At 46.3% G+C, this 21,995-nt stretch overlaps 1 protein-coding gene across 1 annotated transcript in view; it reads right to left on the bottom strand.

Moving 5' to 3' along the window:
- The window catches only part of LOC125460467 (monoglyceride lipase-like), a 56,221-nt gene that overhangs the window by 11,660 nt on the left and 22,566 nt on the right, over positions 1 to 21,995 (bottom strand). The window contains exons 3-5 of the mRNA XM_048547984.1: positions 18,594 to 18,730; positions 10,116 to 10,226; positions 5,775 to 5,864 (exon numbers count right to left, since the gene is read on the bottom strand). Coding sequence (XP_048403941.1) covers positions 5,775 to 5,864; positions 10,116 to 10,226; positions 18,594 to 18,730 — 338 coding nt within the window. The remainder of the gene's footprint in view (positions 1 to 5,774; positions 5,865 to 10,115; positions 10,227 to 18,593; positions 18,731 to 21,995) is intronic.

Raw genomic sequence — 21,995 nt, 5'->3', positions numbered from 1 at the left:
GGAGGGGGAGAGTTACCTGGATGCTGTGTTTCAGGAGGCAGTCACACCTCTTACCTGCAGTATGTATAAACGATCTGGAGGAAAATGTTAGTGGTCTGACTAGTCAGTTTGCAGATGACATGGAGATTGGTGGAGTTGCTGATAGTGCCGGCGATTGTGAAAGGATGCAATAGGATATGGATAGATTGGTGACTCGGGCACAGGAATGGCAGATGGAGTCATTTCCAGACAAATGCAACGTGATGCATTTTGGAGGATCAAGTTTAGGTGTAAATTATACTGCAATTGGCAGAACCCTTAGGAACATTAACATTCAGACAGATCTGGCCGTGCAGCTCCACAATTCCCTAAACGTTGCGACACAGGTGCCAAGGCGATCGAGATGGCATATGGCATGCTTGTCTTCACCGGCTAGGACATGGAGTACAAGATTTGGCGAAACATGTTGCAGCTATATTGAACCCTTGTTAGGCTGCATTTGGAGTATTGTGTGCGGTTTTGGTCGCCACATTACCAGAAGGACGTGGAAGAGAGTGTAGAGAAGGTTCACCAGGATATTGCCCGGTCTTCAGGGCATTGGCTATAGGGAAAGATTAAAAAGACTCGGATTGTTTTCACTGGAGAGACAGCAGCTGAGTGGTGACCTGATAGAGGTCTACACAATTATAAGAGGCATAGATAGGGTGGACAGTCAGAGACTTTTTCCCAGGATTGGAGTTTCAATTACAAGGGGACACAGGTTCAAGGCGAGAGGGGGGAGTTTAAGGGACACGTGCGAGGCAGGTTTTTCACACAGAGAATGTTAGGAAACTGGAAGGTACTGCTAGCGGAGGTAGTGGAAGCCGACACGCTGGCGACATTAAGAGGCATTTGGATGGTTACACGAATAGGGAGGGAAAAGAGGGGTACAAACCGATAAGGGCAGGTTTGTTTTTTAGTTTAGTCAGGGCACGATGATCGGCACAGGCTCGGAGGGCCGAAGGGCCTGTTCCAGTGCTGTACTTCTCTTTCGTTCTTCTTGCTCTACCTCACATTCAGTCCGAGGTCAGGGGCAGGAGGGTGTGACTGTGAGCGGGGCAGGTAGAGAGGTCCAGGAAGTAGTGCTAAAGGAGCCTCGATCCTTGAGCTTGTCTAACAGGTTTGAGATTCTTGCTCCCTGTGTGGAATCGGTAAGGAGAATGAGCAAACAGACCATAGCACCATGGTACAGGGAGCCATTCAAGAGGGGGGAGAAAAGTGAAATGTCATCGTAAATGGTGACAGTACAGTCAGGGAAATAGATGCTGTTCTCTGTGGCCTGATGCGGAGCCCCAAAGGCTGTGTTACCTCCCTGATGCCCAGGTTCAAGATATCACATCTGGGCTGCAGAGGAACTTGGAGTGGGAGGGGAAAGATCCAGTGGTACTGGTCCTCACAGATACCGACAATGTAGGGAGAAACGGGAAAGAGGTTCTGCTGAGGAAATATGAGCAGATAAGGGCTAAGTGATAAAGCAAAACCAAACAAGTAACAATCTCCTGGTTACCACCTGAGCCACAAGCTCATTTGCAGGGGGTCAACAAGATTAAAGAAGTCAATGTGTGGCTGGCACATTGGTGTGGAATAAATGTGTTCAAAGCGCTGTGGATAGGGCTTTAAACTAAATAGTGGGCTGTTGGGATCAGCTTTATAGAAAATTATAGAAAAAATTAAAGGAGTGGTGCGTCAGCAGAGATTATTAAAGTTTCCAGAAGAAGTTATAGTATGGAAAGGCTCAGGAATTTAACTTCAGGCACAGCGGGAAGGGAACAACCACGAGAAGGGGAGCAGTCAATGCAGGACTTAAATACTTAAAAAAAAAGGACTTAAATACCTGCAGTATCCAAAACAAGGTAAATGAGTTGGTAGCGAATATTGAAATTGGTGGGTACAATATTGTGGCATCACACAAATGTGGCTGCAAGGTGATCAGGGCTGGAGACTAAATATCCAAGGATACACATCCTATTGAAAGGACATGCAGATGAGCAGAGGGGGCAGGGTTGCCTTGTTAGTCAGAAATGAAATTAAATCAATAGCAAAAAGTGATAGAGTCAGAAGGTGGACAATCTGTGTGGGAAGAATTGAGGAACTGTAAAGGAGAAAAGACCCTGATAGGAATGTGTACAGGCCACCTGGCAGTAATCAGAGTGTGAGGAAGATAATAAATCAGGAGTAGAAACAACATGTAAGAAAGACACCGTTACAATAACCATGGGGGATTTCAAGATGCAGGTGGACTGGGAAAATCAGGTTTGTAGTCGATCCCAAGAAAATGAATTTGTGAAATGTCGATGAGATGGTCATTTGGAGCATTGTGTGGTAGAGTCCACATGGGAACAGGCAATTCTGGATATGGTGATGTGAAATCAGGGAGACTTGATTTGGGATCTTAAGGTGAAGGAACCCCTAGGGGACAGTGACTATAATACCTGTCAGTTTGAGAGGGGGGGAGATGTAATGGTATTACAATTAACTAAAAGGAACTACAAAGAGATGAGCAAGGAGTGGGCCAGAGTTGATTGGAAGGGGAGTCTACCAAGGAAAACAGGGGGGAGCAATGGCGAGGAAATCTGGGGGCAATTCAGGAGGCACAACAGAAATTCATCCCAAGGAAGAAGACACATAGGAAAGCGAGGACTGGGCAACCATGGCTGACAAGAGAAGTCAGGGACCGTGTCAAACCAAAAGAGAAAGCATATAATGTGGTGAAGCTTAGTGGGAGGCCTTTAAAAACCAGCAAGGGACAACTAAAAAAGCAATAAAGGGGCAGAAGATGAAATTTGTTAGTAAGCTAGCTAGTACTTTAAAAGATGATTTCAAGATGGCTTTTAGATATAAAGAAGGTAAGAGAGAGGCAGGAGTGGACATTGGACAGCTGGAAAATGAGGCTGGAGAAGTAGTAATGGGGAACAAAGAAATGGCTGAATTGGTACTTTGCATGAGTTTTCACAATGGAAGACATCAGTAGCAAACCAGAACTTCAAGTGAGTTGGGGGCAGAGGTGAGTGTAGTGGCCATCACTAAGGAGAAGGTGCTGGGGAAGCTGATAGATCTGAAGGTGGATAAATCATAGGGACTACATCCCCGGGTTCCGAAGCACATAGCTGAGGTGATTGTGGAGATGTTAGGATCTCTCAGGAGCCAGGGAGGGTCCAAGAGGCCTGGAAAATGGATAATATTACACCCCGTTTAAGAAGGGAGGGAGGCAGAAGGCAGGAACGATGGACCAGTTTGCCTGACCTCGGTCATTGGTAAGATTATAGAGTCCATTGTTAAGGATGAGATTGTGGAGGACTTGGAAGTGCATGGGAAAATAGGGCAGAGTCAGCATGGCTTCATCAGGGAGAGGTAATGCCTGACAAATCTGTGAGGATTCTTTGAGGAAGTAGTGAGCAAGTCAGACAAAGGAGAGCCAGTGGGCATGATGTATTTTGATTTCCAGAAAGCCTTTGACAAGGTGCTATAGAGGAGGCTGCTAAATAAGATAAGCGGTCATGGCATTAGGGGCAAGGTACTGGCATGGATAGAGGATTGGCTGACTGGCAGAGGGCAGAGATTGGGGATAAAGGAGTCTTCTTCAGGATGGCAGCCGGTGACTATAGTGGAGTTGCACAAGGGTCAGTGTTGGGACAGCTATTCACATTAACAAACAGGATGAAGCAACTGAGGGCATTGTTGCTAAGTTTGCAGACGATACAAAGATAGATGGAGGGACAAGTAGTGTTCAGGAAGTGGGGAGGCTCCAGAAGAACTTGGACAGGTTTTGAGAGTGGGCAAAGAAGTTTCAGATGGAATACAGTTTGGGAAGTGTGAGGCTTTGCAATTTTCTAGGATGAATAGAGACAGAAACTATATTCTAAATGGAGAAAGGCTTTGGAAATCTGAAGCACAAAGGGATGTGAGAATCCTAGTTTGGGATTATCTCAAGGTTAACATGCAGGTTCATTTGTCAGTTAGGAAGGCAAATGCAATGTTGGCATTCATTTCAAGTGGGCTAGAATAAACAGCAGAGGCTGTATCAGGCTCTGGTCAGACTGCATTTGGAATACTGTGAGTAGTTTTGGATCCCGTATCTAAGGAAGGACGTGCTGACATTGTAGAGAGTCCTGAGAAAATTTGCAAGGATGATCCGATAGTCAAAGACTCTGGGTCTGCACTTGACACAGTTTAGAAGATGAGGGGCTGGATAGAGTGGATGTGGGAAGATATTTCCATGAACAGGAGAGGCTAAGACCTCAGGGAACAACCTCAGAGTGAGGGATAACCCTCTGGACTGAGATGAGGAGGAATTTCCTCAGTCAGAGGGTGGTAAATCTGTTGAACTCATTGCTAATGAGGGCTGTGGAGGCCAAGTGATTTATTGTCTTTAAGACAGAGATAGATAGGCTCTTGATTCATAAGGGGATCAAGGGTAAAGGGACGAGGAAAGAGAATAGGGCTGAGAAACATTAAAGCCATGATCAAATGGCAGAGCAGACTTGATGGGCAGAATGGCCTAAATGTGCTCCAAGATTTTATAGGGTTGATTGCAAAGCTGAAGTCAATCTTTGATTGTCCTGAAACAAAACAAGCCTTCAATATTTAATCTATCGCTTGTAAACCACAATAATAAATGTTCTATTAACTCTCCCGAAAGTCCCTACTGTCCGACACATACTGGATTAGGTCACTGTTTTGGAAGGGCTGGTTGACTTAGTTATTTTTAGAAAAGTAACCATATATGGCACGATATTAAAATACAAACTCTGAAGTTGATATGAATTAGTGTAAACCATATGCCTTTCATTTCATGTGGGCCATTTGAGCTGAATAGCCTGTTTCTTTAGGGCAGATTTTAAGCAATTGCCAATAGTTCTGTTTTAAAGTGGACAACTCTTTGAAAAAACTTCAGCAGAAGTGCCCACAAAAGAAAATATTAAACTTAAGATAAAAGAAAAGCTGAATAACTTGTTGAAAATCTTTATTGAAGACAGTGAAAATATCCTGCTGAGTGAATACCAATGGATCTTAGCTAGACAATCAATTACAATGGTTAAGTTTGGAAGGTCAGGCAATTTGGAAACAAGGCAATGAAACCCGGATTAAAAAGTTGGTAATTCTTTAATTGCTAGTAAGACCACCACTTATTACCCAGTACCCTGAGCTGAATGGCTTGCTGGGCCTTTTCAGGGGGTGATTAAGGCTCACTCATAATGGGTCAGGAGTAACACATAGGGCAGAATGGATAAGGATGGAAGCTTTCCTTTCCTAAAGGACATTAGTGAACCTAGATGAGTTTTTATGAAAAATGGTGATAGCCTTATGGTCAGCTACGCTGCAACTGCCCACCAATTAATGATTTTTATGAATTGAATTGTAAATACTGTCTTGGTGAGATTGGAATCATTTTCCCTAGAGCATTAGCCTGAGCCTTCTGGGTTACTAGCTCAGTAACATTGCCGTGACCCCATGACTCAAGACTTGCAACAGCCAACATAAATGTGGCAAAGACTTGATGGGCTGAATGGCCAACTGCTATTTCCACATTCACTTTGGAAGTAACTTGGCAAGTTTCACTCAATCACAGTGTTACCTAGACCCAAGGTATCAATTTTGGGAGAAACCGTACCTCAGCTTAATGGACCCCAGTAACATGGAGTAAGGGAAGGGAGGAAATCAAGGTGCTTAGTGCTGGTGGAGAGTTAGCCTTCACAAAAAATTCACTAAATTCTTCATTCAGCTGTGAGAACAGAAATAAGTCACGGCAATCCCACCTCTTTTTGTGATCTTGAAAGCCAACGAGGGTCCACGTATCCCAAGATTAGATTTGGCAACAAGTGGTACAGCACTTTGGCACAAAACATCTGCAGCAGAGAAAAGAAAGCAAGTCCAAGCGTGCCTACATCTTTGTTCAAACCCACAATTTCACCCAACTGTAGGAGAGAGTACTGCACGCTGCAGCAACTAACGGGAGAGATTCACGTACTCTGGTGCGGAGGCTAGTTTCGGAATCCCGGAATTGCCACACCACAGAAACAGGCCATTACGCCCATCGTTCCTGCACCGGTTCTTCGATTTGGTTTGATTTATTGTGATCACATGCACCCAAGTACAGTGAAGAGTTTTGTTTTGAGAACAGTACAGGCAGATCATGGCAAACAAGGACATACAGATTGTAGGGTGCTCAGGCAGAGCGAGGTATATAAGGTTATGGCTGCATAAGAGGTAGACAAATCAAAATCCACATCGGATTTGACATTAGAGAGGCCCATACAGCAGACTATTCATAACAGGGTAGAAGTTGTTCTTGAACCTTTCGGTGCCTGTGTTCAAGCTTCTGTACCTTCTGCCTGATGGAACAGGTTGGAAGAGAGTATTACTGGGGATGGGAGGGCTTTAGATGATATTGGCAGGCCCTCCTTGGCAATCAGACATGTAATTAGAGTCTATGGATGAGTGGTGGGCTTCTGTGACGGCCTGGGCTGTACACACCATGTTGTGTAGTTTCTTACAGTCCTGGGCCGTACCAGGCTGTGATGCACCCGGGCAGTTTGCTTCCTATAGTTCACCTGCAAAAGTTGGTGAGGGCCTTTATGGACAGGTCAAAGTTCCTGAGCTGCCTGAGGAAGAAGGGGCATTGTTGTGTCTTCTTGACCATCAAATCTACGCGGGAGGCCCAGGTTAGATTGTTGGTTACGTCACTCCTACGAACCATTGAATCCCCACAGCCATTCGGCCCAACAAGTCCACACCGACCCTCCGAAAAGCATCCTACCCAGACCCATCCCCCTACCCCATCTCTGTAACCCTGCATTTCTGTGGCTAATGCACCTAACCCAGACATCCTCGGACACTATGGGGCAAGTTAGCATGGGCAATCCATCCTAGCCTGCACATCTTTGGATTGTGGGAGGAAACTAGAGCACCCGGAGGAAACCTATACTGACATGGGGAGAATGCGCAAACTGCACACAGTTGCCTGAGGTTAGAATTGAACCCGGGCCCCTGTGAGGCAGTTGTGCTAACCAACGAGCCACCGCAACACTCTCGACCCTCTCTGCCTCAGCTGCGTTGATGTAGATGGGGGCATGTTCTCCTCCTTTCTTCCTGAAGTCAATGGTCAGTTCTTTAGTTTGGCTGACATGGAGAGACAGATTGTTATCATTGCACCATGACACCGAGCACCCTATCTGCTTCCTGTATTCTGACTCATCATTGTCTGATATCACTGTGGTGTCATCACCAGATGTGTAGGTGGTGCTCGTATGGAATGAGGCAACACGTTGTAGATGTGCAGGGAGTACGGTAGGGGGCTGAGTACACATCCTTGCAGGAGGGGCCCAGGGTTGAGGATTATCATGGAGGAAGTGCAGTTGCCTACCTTCACCGATTGTGGTCTGTTGGTCAGGAAGCTGAGGATCCAGTTGCAGAGGGCAGAGCCGAGACCCAGCCTAGGCCTCGGAGTTTTGAGATTAGTTTGGTTGGGATTATAGTGTTGAAGGCAGAGCTGTGGTTGATGAGCAGGACCCTGATGTAGGTGTCCTCGTTACGCAGATGTTCCAGGGATGAGTGTCAGGCTAGGGAAATGGTATCGGCTGTGGGCCTGTTACATCGATAGGCGGATTGCAGGGGATCGAGGCAGGTTGGGAGACTGGAGTAGATGAGGGCCATGACCAGCCCCTCGAAGTACTTTATGATTGTGGAGGTCAGAGTCACTGGATGGTAGTCATTCAGGCACATTGTGTGTGTTTTGTTAGGTACTGGGATGATGGTGGTCTCCATGAAGCAGGTGGGGACTGGAGAAGCTGAAGATATTGGAGAATACCTCACACAGTGGCCTTCCTGCTCCTCTGATGCTGCTTGGCCTGCTGTGTTCATCCAGCTCCACACCTTGTTATCTCAGATTCTCCAGCATCCGCAGTTCTGACTGTCTCTTTCCAGATCAGAATAGAAAGCTGCCAAAGCCATGGGTCATATTGAATTCCATTATCATGTCTGAGGGTGACCCTGAACATCCTTTTCTTATCTTTGACTTTCCTTCAAGGACAAATTAACCGATAAAAGTTCCTTCAGGTTGGGGCAACTGAAGTTTCTGATACATGCCCGAGCTCAGCAGGTCAGTCATCTCGGTTTCCCACGATAACCACCTCTTTCAGCTGCTGGGAGGGCGGGTATTCAGGAAGGTGGGAAATTTGGGCCCTACAGGAGCCACTAGTCGATCAATCGAAGGCTTCAATCAGTTGCACACAGATCCTCTCACCCGGAACTTGATTGGTAAGATGGTGAGAAGAGGAGGAACTATTTGCCAGTTAGTTCCCTTTCTCGCTACCTCCAGGGAGGGGAAAAATTCCAGCCTCATTCAACTTGTGGAGTTGGGAGGCTAGGTGAATGCAACGTCGTAATCAGGTTCAGCTAGTCTCTAAGGAAACCACGGCAACAGCTCACTGCAGGGGCAAAGCTCACTTCCAAACTCTGCAGACGACAGCCAGGAGTGGTTGTAGGTGGCTCTCAGCCTAACTCTGTGGATGTTTACAATCTCTTGTGCCAACTGGAACTGGAAAAGGAGTTTAATCACAGTGCTCACCCACGTTCCTCCTTCAAACATGCCCTTAGCTCTAAATTGTTTGACTCTTCTTGACTATTAATGAAGCCTACAGCCAAAAGTAATAGCGTCCATACAGTGTGGAAACAGGCCATTTGGTCCAACCTTCCAAACAGCATCCCACCCAGACCCATCCTCCCACTCTATCCCAGCATTATTGCCCACTCATGGGGCATGCTTTTGAATTCATTCACAGGGTGTGAGCATCACAGGCTAGGCGGCATTTATTGCCCATCCCTAATTGCTCAGAGGGCAGTTAAGTGTCAACCAGATTGCTGTGGGTCTGGAGTCACATGTCAGCAGGACCAGGTAAGGATGGCAGTTTTCTTCCTTACCGAATATAATTGAACCCGACTGGGTTTTTACCCCAACAATCAGCAACGGATGATACTCATTATTCGACTCTGAACTCCAGACTTTTACTGAATTTAAATTTCAACTTCTGTCATGGCAAGATTTGAACTAAGGTCCCCAGAACATTATCTGGGAAACCTCTGAATTAACATCCAGTGATAATACCAGTTGGCCATCACCTCCCTATGATATTACATATGAGACTTGCCAAATTAATTAATCATTAAATTCTTGTAAACGGCAATGAAATAATTCGTATGGACCTGCTAGTGTATCCAAGAATGGAGGTCAATAAATCAGACTTTGAGAGTTCAAATCCTTTGTGAAGATCCGAATTTGCATTTTCGAGGTGTGGACATCCTTAGCCAGGCCTGGGGAATGATAGCAATGACCTGGGATGATCTCCGAATGGACTGAAAAGGCACAAAGCCTGACATGTGTTTAATCGAGAGTTCGGACGTGGCTTAAGGCCTTTCGGGGAAAAAGAAAATCAATTCTTTGCTTTCCCCACAGGCCTCTTTCATAACCAAGCTGTGGTCTTCTGTTATGAATAAAAATAAAACAAGGCACTGCAGATGCTGAGGATCTGGCAAAGAAACTGAAATGGTTGGAGAAACTCAGCAGGCCTGGCAGCATCTGCGCAGAGAAAGCACAGTTAATGCTTTGAAACTAGAGATCCTTCTTCTGGACTCTGTTAACTCTGTTTTCTTGCCACAGATGCTGCCGGACCTGCTGAGTTTCTCCAGCAATTACGATCTTCCAATACTAGTTTGTTCTCATAGGGCACTATCTCGGCCTTAGCCAAGATAGTGCCCTATGAGAACAAACCTCTGGTAGGGAGGACTGCCTCCTAGTGGAAAGGAGGGGAATGCACACCCATCCAACTGGCTCCCACATGAAGAGCAGGCTTGAGAATCTACTTCCCTCTGGGTACCCATGCAATGGAATCCCGCCAATAATTGGGATCTTCCTTGACAATGGGGATTGACTGTAACAGGTAAGAATAGAACTAGGCTATTCAGCCCATCAGGTCTGCCCTCCCATTCATCGACATTATGGTTAGAAGTTGGTATAAACAGCTTTGGGGTGGACAGGGTGGGGGCGGGGGGATATGATGGGATCCCTTCCACAGAGTGTTCATCGTGTGTTGTTGTTTTACCCTGGCTGGCGTTGCTGACTCAGGATTCAGTAAGACCAAGGGTGCGACAAATATCACCCCAGCGATGTACTTCTGTCTCTCGTTTGCGACAGAGATTGCGATGGTCCCACCCTGAAATGCAAGAGAAGGCAGAATTACAACAACTATTCCATTTGGCAAAGCCTCTATTGTGCTGGTCTGAGCAAAGTCATCACAGTAGCTCAGTTGGTGCAGGCGCTACCCAATGCAGTCTGCTCCACACGACCGTGTAGTACCTGGTCTGGTTCCTGGCCTGTACAGGGGCAATCCTCACCAGGACAATGGCTTGATTCAGCAGGGGTCGGTGGCGTGGAGGGGGGAGGGGTGGTGAGGGGCAATTGTGGTTATTCTCCTTATTGGCTGTGACCAAAGACCCAGAGAAAATCAGGAGCCATTTTCACACCCAAACCAATTATCTTTTTCCCTGTGCAACAACCTGCATTTACATGGTACCTTAATGCCTTGTTTTTACATTCATTCACATTGCTGGCTGAACCAACATGTGCTGCGCTAATTCCCTGAAGAAGCAGGTGGTGGGCAGCTTTCTTGAGCTGTTGTAGTTCTCTCGGGAGTGGGGACACACAATGCTGTTAGGAAGGATTTTGACCCAGTTTCAGGGAAGGAACGGTGATATATTTCCAGTTCAGGACGGTGATTGACTTGGAGGGGAACTTGTAGAGTATCAGTGATAGTAGGAACTGCAGATGCTGGAGAATCCGAGATAACAAGGTGTGGAGCTGGATGAACACAGCAGGCCGAGCAGCATCACAGGAGCAGGAAAGCTGATGTTTCGGGCCTAGACCCTTCTTCAGCCATTTCTGATGAAGGGTCTAGGCCCGAAACGTCAGCTTTCCTGCTCCTCTGATGCTGCTTGGCCTGCTGTGTTCATCCAGCTCCACACTTTGTTAACATGTATGGTGTGGTGTTCTCCGATATCTGCTGCCCTTATCCTTCCAGATGGAAGTGGTTGCGGGTTCAGAATGTGAGGATTTTTGGTGAATTTCTGCAGAACATCTCGTAGATAGTACACACTGCTGCTACTGAGTGTCGGTGGTGGAGGGAGTGGGATGTTTGTGGATGTGGTGCCAATCAAGCGGCTGCTTTGTCCTGGATGGCGTCAAGCTTCTTGAATGCTATTATAGTAAAAATTAGCAAACTGTCCCAAAGCAGCTTGGTGTAATTAAAATTGTTTCAGAGATAGTAAGTACTGCAGATGCTGGAGAATCTGAGATAACAAGGTGTCGAGCTGGATGAACACAGCAGGCCAAGAGGAGCAGGAAGGGTCTAGGCCTGAAACGTCAGCTTTCCTGCTCCTCTGATGTTGCTGGTCCTGCTGTGTTCATCCAGCTCGACACCTTGTTATCTCTGGTGTAGTTAAACTTGGCACAGGCGTTATTTGACACAGTTTGATTTTTAGGTATGTGAGGGTGGAGAATTAGCTATTAGGGTTTGAGTGTCGGGGGGGGTGTCAGTGGAACTGTGCTGTATTGAACAACTTGACTGGTTGGCATTGCCATGGGGAGGTGTTCTTTTAGACTGAACGCTCGTTTTAGCATTGGGAATATGGTGAGGATATGTCTCTACTAACAGCTGCTGAGTCCCCTCGTGTGTGCTGGACAGCTTCTGCTGCAGGTAGTTGCACCTGAATGGTCCCACAGTTTTCCCAGCCGAGCCAAGATGATGCTGGGTGGGCCAAAGCCAGCGGTTCCACCCCTGAGAGCAGCCCCCACCAATACCGCCATGGCTGGGAAAGTGTTTGGGTTTCCAGTTGAATTTTGGACATACCTGTTTCATGAAGGTGGTTTGGTATGCCTCAGTGGGGTGTTGCCCTGGAAATCATGCCCCACACTTCACAAAAATATAAAGGTTTTTATAACTACGCAACATTCCCCAATTTTCAGACCTTGGTTGACAGAAAGTTTCTGTACTTAACAAGAATGAATATTGATGACAAGTAATTTAGCATCTACAGGTAAACAATTAGAAACTTTTGGCTTATAACACTTTCTGATGAAGGGTCTCGACCCGAAATGTGAGCTTTCCTGCTCCTCTGATGCTGCTTGGCCTACTGTGTTCCTCCAGCTTTACACCGCGTTATGCTGGCTTATAATACTTTTTTTTTGTATTCACGCATGGATTGTGTGATGTTGGCACCCCTGGCTGGGCTAGCATTTATTTCCTGTCCCTAGCTGCCCTTCGGAAGGTGGTGGGGAGCTGCCTTTTTAAACCGCTGCAGTTCATTGTGTTCTGGTTCCTCGGTCTATGCCAGGTTGTCTGTCTGGTTTCATTTCTTGTTTGAGATTTTGTAGGGGTTTGACACAACTGAGAGGCTTGCCATGCCATTGCAGAGGGTAGTTGAGAACCAGCCACTTTGCTATGGGTCTGAAGTCACAGGTAGGCCAGACCAGGTAAGGATGGCAGATTTCCTTCCCTGAAGGACATTAGTGAACCAGATGGGTTTTTCCCCTGCAATCAACAGTGGATTCACGGCTATCGTTAGATTCTTAGTTCCAGTGGCAGGATTAAACCCGGGTCCCCAGAACATTACCTGGGTCTCTGGATTAACGGTCCTGTGATAATACCACCAGGCCATAATCTCCCAAAATGGGATTTGAACCAAGGTCCCCATTAGCTGAGACCCTGGATTAATAGCCTCGCAATAATACCACTAGGCAACCATGTCTCCACTTCTAATCATTATAACTCTGCTAATCCCCTTATAAACTTTTCCTTACATACACAAACATACAGTGTAAAATCAGTTATGGGCAGACAGGAAGAACTGGAAAAAAAGTTTGGTAATTTTTGTTCCCGTGCTCTGTTGTTGAGGTAATCCTTATGACTCATATGCTGGCCAACAACAAACTTCAATTATCTTTTCTAGACATTGTCACAGTTTGGTAAGATACAAAAGATGACCAGTTCACTTATAAAAACTCTCTAACTGACGTTCTTTAGTTTTACAGTGGGCTTTGACTGCAGAGAACATAGCAACCACTCCCATGCTGGAGAAGAACTAAACACGTCTGTGTGTCTCTCCCCCCCTCACTGTGTAATTTGTTCCCAGCGCCAAACTGCTCAGTTACCTGAGAACCAATCACACAGTTGTTGGAAGGCCTCCCTCATCAATAACTGGTCAATAATTGAAGGATTAGTTAGCTCAGTTGGCTGACTGGCTGTTTTATAATACAGAATGATGCCAACAGTTCGCATGCCAGCTTCTGTTATAGAGTCATAGAGATGTAAAGCGATGGAAACAGACCCTTTGGTCCAACTCGTCCAGATATCCTAAATTAATCTAGTCCCATTTGCCAGCATTTGGCCCATATCCCTCTAAACCTTCCTATTCATATACCCATCCAGATGCCTTTTAAATGTTGTAACTGTACCAGCCTCCACCACTTCCTCTGGCAGCTCGTTCCGTACATGCACCACCCTCTGTGTGAAAAAGTTGACCTTTTGGTCCCTTTTATATCTTTTCCCTCTCATCTAAAATCTGTGCCCTTTAGTTTTGGACTCCCTTATGCTGGGGAAATGACCTTGGTTATCCACCCTCTCCATACCTCTCATGGTTTTATAAATTTTCATAAGGTCAGCCCTCAGCCTCTAACAGTCTGTGGAAAACAGTCCTAGTCTATTCAGCCCCTCCCTGTAGCTCAAGCCCTCCAAACCCGGCAGCATCCTTGTAAGTCTTTTCCGAACCCTTTCAAGTTTCACTACACCTTTCCTAAAGCAGGGAGACCAGAACTGAGCCAAGAGTTACCATGAAGGACTCTCTTTCTCAGCCTCTCCCCTTGCCTGAGGTGTGATGACCCTCAGGATAAAACACCACCAATCCTCTCTCTCAAATGAGAGAGGGGCCCTATGGATTAGTAAAAATGATGGTGACGTTACCTTGCTTACTAACACACTGACCAATTACCTTCTTAGTTCTAATTTCTGCAGATCAGCCTTTGATTGCTGTTTGTTCATGCAGTTGTTTACAAGATGCTTGCTATCGGTGTCAGCATACTTGTTCTTTCGCAGCCCCCTTTCAAACACATTTAGCTTAAAACAGCTCTCTCTCAGTTCACAATTTTTAAAAACATCAAAAACACAAAGACACAATCCTTAGCTTCTCATGTAAAGCTGCCTACAATCTGATTGGATTTTCACAAGGCTGGGGTGGAGGTGGGAATACAATGTCTTTTAAGAGGGGTCCAATTTCTAGTAAGTTTGTTAAAAATGGACAAGAATGTGCATAAAAAGTCATTAAGTGCATTTGGATTGTCAGAAAGCTGTCAAGGAACATAATTACCCTGTCCTGTAAAAAGGGTTTGTTGTGTTAGAAAGATAGTGCTCGCTGTTTTGCTCTGTCTGTTGACATAAGCCTGATAGTTAGTGTTATAGGATTATTGCTACAGGAATGATTTTGCAAACTATCATTGTCATAGTGGGATGTCTGTCAGTTTACAGTTGTATCACCTGTTCATAGTTTCATTACGTATTTATAAAATCTTTGATGGCAAAGTGTTGATCTGGGGTAGACAAGGTCAGAAGGTCACACGACACCAGGTTATAGTCCAACAGGTTTATTTGAAAACACAAGCTTTTGTAGCACTGCTCTTTCATCAGGTGATGTCAAATAAACCTATTGGGCTATAATCTGGTGATAGCAAAGTGTGGAGCTGGATGAACACAGCAGGCCAAGCAGCATCTCAGGAGCACAGAAGCTGATGTTTCAGGCCTAGACCCTTCATCAGAGAGGGGGATGGGGAGAGGGAACTGGAATAAATAGGGGGAGGCGGACCGAAGATGGAGAGAAAAGAAGGTAGGTAGAGAGGAGAGTATAGGTGAGGAGGTAGGGAGGGAGATGAGGTGGTAGGTAGGAAATGGAGGTGCGGCTTGAGGTGGGAGGAAGAGATGGGTGAGAGGAAGAACAGGTTAGAGAAGCAGAGGCAGGCTGGGCTGGTTTGGGGATGCAGTGGGGGGAGGGGATGAACTGGGCTGGTTTTGGGATGCAGTGGGGGGAGGGGAAGAGCTGGGCTGGTTTTGGGATGCAGTGGGGGGAGGGGATGAACTGGGCTGGTTTTGGGATGCAGTGGGGGAAGGGGATGAACTGGGCTGGTTTTGGGATGCAGTGGGGGGAGGGGAGGTTTTGAAGCTTGTGAAGTCCACATTGATACCATTGGGCTGCAGGGTTCCCAAGTGGAATATGAGTTGCTGTTCCTGCAACCTTCGGGTGGCATCATTGTGGCACTGCAGGAGGCCCATGATGGACACGTCGTCTAAGGAATGGGAGGGGGACTTAAATGGTTTCAGAATCCTCTCCCCATCCCTCTTTTCTGATGAAGGGTCTAGGCCCGAAAGGTCAGCTTTTGTGCTCCCAAGATGCTGCTTGTGTTCATCTAGCTCCACATTTTGCTGTCTCAGACCGTGAACATGGTTGGAGCATGGGGAATGAGTGCAGGCGTGAAGGAGCATGACAGGTGACCGGAATTGAGGGATGTGCTCTGTTATTAAGCTGCAACAAAGCACCAGAGTACTGAGGTGAACCTTTCTCACCGACTGCCTCCATGGGGATGTGACTAGAAACGTGGATGAGGGTCGAGCTGTGGATGTGGTGTATATGGACTTCAGCAAGGCATTTGATAAGGTTCCCCATGGTAGGCTCATTCAGAAGGTCAGGAGGAATGGGGTACAGGGGAACTTAGCTGCTTGGATACAGAATTGGCTGGCCAACAGAAGACAGCGAGTGGTAGTAGAAGGAAAATATTCTGCCTGGAAGTCAGTGGTGAGTGGGGTTCCACAGGGCTCTGTCCTTGGGCCTCTACTGTTTGTAATTTTTATTAATGACTTGGATGAGGGGATTGAAGGATGGGTCAGCAAGTTTGCAGACAACACAAAGGTCGGAGGTGTCATTGACAGTGTAGAGGGCTGTTGTGGGCTGCAGCGGGACATTGACAGGATGCAGAGATGGGCTGAGAGGTGGCAGATGGAGTTCAACCTGGATAAATGCGAGGTGATGCATTTTGGAAGGTCGAATTTGAAAGCTGAGTACAGGATTAAGAATAGGATTCTTGGCAGTGTGGAGGAACAGAGGGATCTTGGTGTGCAGATACATAGATCCCTTAAAATGGCCACCCAAGTGGACAGGGTTGTTAAGAAAGCATATGGTGTTTTGGCTTTCATTAACAGGGGGATTGAGTTTAAGAGTCGTGAGATCTTGTTGCAGCTCTATAAAACTTTGGTTTGGCACTTGGAATACTACGTCCAGTTCTGGTCGCCCTATTATAGGAAAGATGTGGATGCTTTGGAGAGGGTTCAGAGGAGGTTTACCAGGATGCTGCCTGGACGGGAGGGCTTATCTTATGAAGAGAGGTTGACTGAGCTCGGACTCTTTTCATTGGAGAAAAGAAGGAGGAGAGGGAACCTAATTGAGATATACAAGATAATGAGAGGCATAGATAGATTTGATAGCCAGAGACTATTTCCCAGGGCAGAAACGGCTAGCACGAGGGGTCATAGTTTTAAGCTGGTTGGAGGTAAGTATAGAGGGGATGTCAGAGGCGGGTTCTTTACACAGATAATTGTGAGAGCATGGAATGCGTGGCCAGCAGCAGTTGTGGAAGCAAGGTCATTGGGGTCATTTAAGAGACTGCTGGACATGTATATGGTCACAGAAATTTGAGGGTGCATACATGAGGATCAATGGTCGGCACAACATTGTGGGCTGAAGGGCCTGTTCTGTGCTGTACTGTTCTATGTTCTATGTTCTATGTTCTATATCAGCCCCTGTAGCTACCTTGAGTTTGTTATCTCAGTATTACATGGGGAGGGCTCAAGTCTCATGCTGTCTATTGATGAATCCCTTATTTAACGAAGACACGCTCATTGACAAAAACTTATTCGCTACCTTTAGCTTCCTCTAATTACTCAGAAACACAACCATTTGTATTCATAGATAACAAGGTGTAGAGCTGGATGAACACAGCAGGTCAAGCAGCATCAGAGGAGCAGGAAGGCTGAAATTTTGGGCCTAGACCCTTCTTTAGAAAATGAAGGATCTAGGCCCGAAATGTCAGCTTTCCTGCTCCTCTGATGCTGCTTGGCTTGCTGTGTTCATCCAGCTCTACACCTTGTTATCTCAGATTCCCCAGCATCCTCCCTAACCTATTCTTCCTCTCACCTATCCCCTGCTCCCACCCCAAGCCGCACCTCTATTTCCTACCTACTAACCTCATCCCGCCTCCTTGACCTGTCTGTCCTCCCTGGACTGACCTATCCCCTCCCTGCCTCCCCACCTATACTCTCCTCTCCACCTATCTTCTCCTCTAACCATCTTTGGTCCACCTCCCCCTCTCTCACTATTTATTTCAGAACCCTCTCTCCATCCCCATTTTCTGATGAAGGTTCTTAGTCCGAAACGTCAGCTTGGCCTGCTGTGTTCATCCAGCTCCACACTTTGTTATCTCGGATTCTCTGGCGTCTGCAGTTCCCATTATCTCTGATCACAGTCTGTTGTACAACGGTTTAAGGCTCTGAAAGAGTTAATGTTGAGGAGGGCCTTAAGCACTGCCCACTTTGATGATATCATATGGATCGATGGAAAAAATCGCCTAAAACCACCAGCTGGTTCATGAGAAGAACTTTTGTGCTGAACAAAAATGAGTTTCTGACAAATTAGTCGCATGTTACGGCTTACGTTAATATGAAATTTATTGCTCCAGAAACTTTGAGGAGGTTCAGGTGTCAGATGTTCCTCCTCTGAAATTCTAAGCATTTTTGTCAGTTGATACAGACAGTACCATCATCAGGCACTTTTCATAATTAACCCTTTCAGATCCTTACACAGCATCACCTGCCCCAACATCTCCTATACCGTCAATGCTAGCCTGTATCCCTCTACTTACTTCCATTGCCCTTAAAGGTCCAATTCTCACGGAATGCAAACCAATGTCCCCCATGCACACCCTTTTACCCTTATCACCCCTCTATTCTTTGCCCTAAGCGCCAGTTTGCTTCGTCCAGGATGTTGCCTGGGCTGGAGATTGGTCAGACTAAGGTTATCTGGTGCAGAAGAGACTGATGGAGGTCACTGTTGAGCTGTATTAGAGTATGAAGGGCATAGGAAGAGTAGACAGAAAGGGACTTTTCCCCTTGAGGGAGGGATGAATGAGCAGGGGACATAGATTTAAGGTAAGGGGGCAGGAAGTTTAGAGGGAATGTGGAACTCACTGCCTGCAAGGGTGGTAGAGGCAGAAACCTTCATACTATTGAAGAAGGATTTCGATTTGCAATGCCAAAGCTTTGGGCCAAGTGCTGGGATGAGTATAGAGAGGTGGTTGATTTTGACCCTCCTAGACTCAGTCAGTCAATGGGCCTTGCTCTGTGCTGCAGATTTCTATCACTCCATCCCAAAATGTTGAAATCGCACTTCTGATTGTTGAGTCAGAATGGTTTGTTATTCTGTTCACTTACCAGAGCGTGTGCAAAGATGAAGACCTTTAGGTTTGGGAAGCGGTCTGTAATCATGTCAAAGTGCTGCAAGGAATCCCGGATGAAGACTCTGAAACTGGACACGTACATGCGCTTACCTTCACTCTGCCCGTGGCCAACTGTGCAAGGAGGGAGAAAGGAAAGACAATGACTTTGACGAGTGGTACAAATGAGTGGGGAGCTCCAACCAAGACTAAACAAGATGTTACAGACCAGGAGGGTGCACAGTTCACGCTTGTTCAGGTGGGGTAGTGTCAGGGGAGGGAGAAGGGCTGCTGAGGTCACCCTTTGCACACCAGGGTAATCAGTTTGATTAGTGGACCCCTCCTGTTCAATGATGTGCTATCGCTAGCTCTCCAGGTCCCCAGTCACTGAATGTGAAGGTACTGGAAGAACTAACCTGTGCCTATGCAACAGTTCAGTATGATCATAAAATAAATCATAAGTAAATGTTGTTCATGTTGTGTCTAATTACTTCAATCAAGCAACACTCATGTAAAAAGATTTGCAAATTGAATACAGCACTTTTGAAGCACAAAGTTCAAGAACTCCAATGGAGTGCAGTGGTTCAAGAAGGCAGCTCACTACTGCCTCCTCACGGTTAACTAGGGATGGAAAACTAGTGACAGCCACATCCCCTGATCAAACTAAGACACAAGCACGCTCACCTCAGGAGTTTAAGAACCCACTTACCAACGTGAGTATTCATTGATACCTATTCATTTCAGTAGCACCTTTTCCGGTGCCAAAACATTCCAAAATTAACAAGGTGGGGTCACTCTAGTCGTGGAGGGAGCACAGCAGCCAATTTGTGCACAGTAATATGGTAATGACCAGGTAACCCATGTTGGTGCAAACACAACACTTGGGCTGGAGAAACTGAGCAGATCTGGGCAGCATCTGTGGAGGGAAAACATTGTTAACATTTTGAATCTAATGACCATTCTGCAGATCAGTTCTGAAACATCAACTCTGTTTCTCTCTCCACAGATGCTGCCAGACCAGTTGAGTTTCTCCAGCAATTCTTTATTTTTGCTTTGGATTTCCAGCATCTGTAGTTCTCTGTTTTATATGAATCAGTTTTGGTGAAATCGGTTTGAGCGATAAATATTAGACAATAGGCAATAGGTGTTGGAGTAGGCCATTCGGCCCTTCGAGCCAGCACCACATATTGATGCCATAACATTAACAAGTACATCTCTGCCCCTTACACCCAGCTGCCAGGCCAGACCTACAGTTGGCACACTTAGTTGGTCATATCCCAGGGGACTTCATGTGAATATCACATACAAGGCCATGCAGACCCTCCATCCACCATTCAATAAGATCATGGCTGATTCGATTGCAAACACAAGTCCACATTTGCTCCTCCCTCATACGGCCTTTCACCCCCTTGCTTAACAAAAATCTACCCAAATATCTAACACCTACTTAAAAATATTTAAAAGCTCTGCTTCCATCGTCTTCCCAAAGGGAAGTGCAAAAGGCCCTTGGATGGAAAAAAATTTCACCTCATGTCTGTTTTAAGATATTTGCCGTAACAACTTGTTCAGATCTGTATACCTCTGGAGCAGGTTGGGCTTGAACTTGGACCTCCTGGCTTACAGGTAGGGGCACTACCGCAAAAGCCATTATCTCTGCCTTAACTGATGTTGAAACAGTGACCCCAAATTATAGATTCTGCTGTGACAGGCACTACACCGTCTATATCCTCCCTGAATTAACCTGACGGCCCATGCTTCCATCGAAACCACACCTCCCAGCTCTGACGTCCCCAACCCCGACACCTTCAATATTTTTATAACCCATGGGTGTTCAAGCTAAATTAGAAGTTAATTCTCTCAGGGTCCACTGTGCCACTCGAGGAATGTTCAAATCGATTCTGAAGGGATGTCTGGCGAATTCTCGAGACTGGGGTTAGCGGAGGTTAGACTGGGTGTCAGGTTAAGTCACAATATGAGGAAGCCAGCCAGAAAAGAAATGATTGTTTGGAAATTGTGTCCAGTTCCAGGGTGGTGTAAGTTCTTAGGTGAGAGTGAGAGGTAGGAAGGAACTATTTTTATACAATTTCTTTTTCAAAATCATTCACAGTTTGGTGTCACTGGCTAAGCCAGCATTCAACAATAAACCTTAGTGAAAAGCCAACGACATCGCTGTGGGTCTGGAATCACATGTAGCCCAGACCAGATAAGAACAGCTGTTTTATTCCTGAAAGGGCATGAATGAACCAATTAGGTTTTTACCAACAATCCTCAATGGCTTTGTGGTCATCATTAGACTCTTAATTCCAGATTTTTATCAAATTCAAAAACTATGGCAGGATTTGAACCTGGGTCCCCAGAATATTACCTGGGTCTCTGGATTAATAGTCAAATGATGACACCATTAGGCCTATAAATGCTATCAAATCCTGAAAAGGCTGTGGAAGCAAATTCCATGATAACTTTCAAAGGGAACTGGGTTAGACAATCTTATGGGGTTCAACTGAACGTGAAGCAACGCTATGCTAAGCTGTAGGATTCTGAAGGATGCTGGTTAAGGGCTCGTTCAGACGGATGATGGGTTGGTGAGTTGAAAACAGGGAAGGCAAAAGTTCCACAAATAGAAATTGCTGGAAAAGCTCAGAACACTGAGGAAGCTGAAATTCAACTGTCCAAGGAAAGGAGGAAAGAATTCCTAAATGGTAGCCACGCCTTGCTCATCAAGGGGGTGGCAATGGCCTAGTGGTATTATCGCTGGACGGTTAATGCAGAGGCCCAGGTGATGTCCTGGGGTCCTGGGTTCAAATCCCTCCATGGCAGACAGTGAAATTTGAATTCAGTGAAATACCTGGAATTAAGTGTCTAATGATGACTGTGAATACATTGCCGATTGTCAGAAAAACCCATCTGGTTCACTAATACAACAAAATGTGAGGCTGGATGAACACAGCAGGCCAAGCAGCATCTCAGGAGCACAAAAGCTGACGTTTCGGGCCTGGACCCTTCATCAGAGAGGGGGATGGGGTGAGGGTTCTGGAATAAATAAGGAGAGAGGGGGAGGCGGACCGAAGATGGAGAGAAAAGAAGATAGGTGGAGAGAGTATAGGTGGGGAGGTAGGACGGGATAGGTCAGTCCAGGGAAGACGGACAGGTCAAGGAGGTGGGATGAGGTTAGTAGGTAGATGGGGGTGCGGCTTGGGGTGGGAGGAAGGGATGGGTGAGAGGAAGAACAGGTTAGGGAGGCAGAGACAGGTTGGACTGGTTTTGGGATGCGGTGGGTGGAGGGGAAGAGCTGGGCTGGTTGTGTGGTGCAGTGGGGGGAGGGGATGAACTGGGCTGGTTTAGGGATGCAGTAGGGGAAGGGGAGATTTTGAAACTGGTGAAGTCCACATTGATACCAGTA

This window comes from Stegostoma tigrinum, chromosome 11 (assembly GCF_030684315.1).
Source record: "Stegostoma tigrinum isolate sSteTig4 chromosome 11, sSteTig4.hap1, whole genome shotgun sequence".
Taxonomy (NCBI): Eukaryota; Metazoa; Chordata; class Chondrichthyes; order Orectolobiformes; family Stegostomatidae; genus Stegostoma; species Stegostoma tigrinum.
This window is presented reverse-complemented; position numbering and strand designations above follow the sequence as displayed.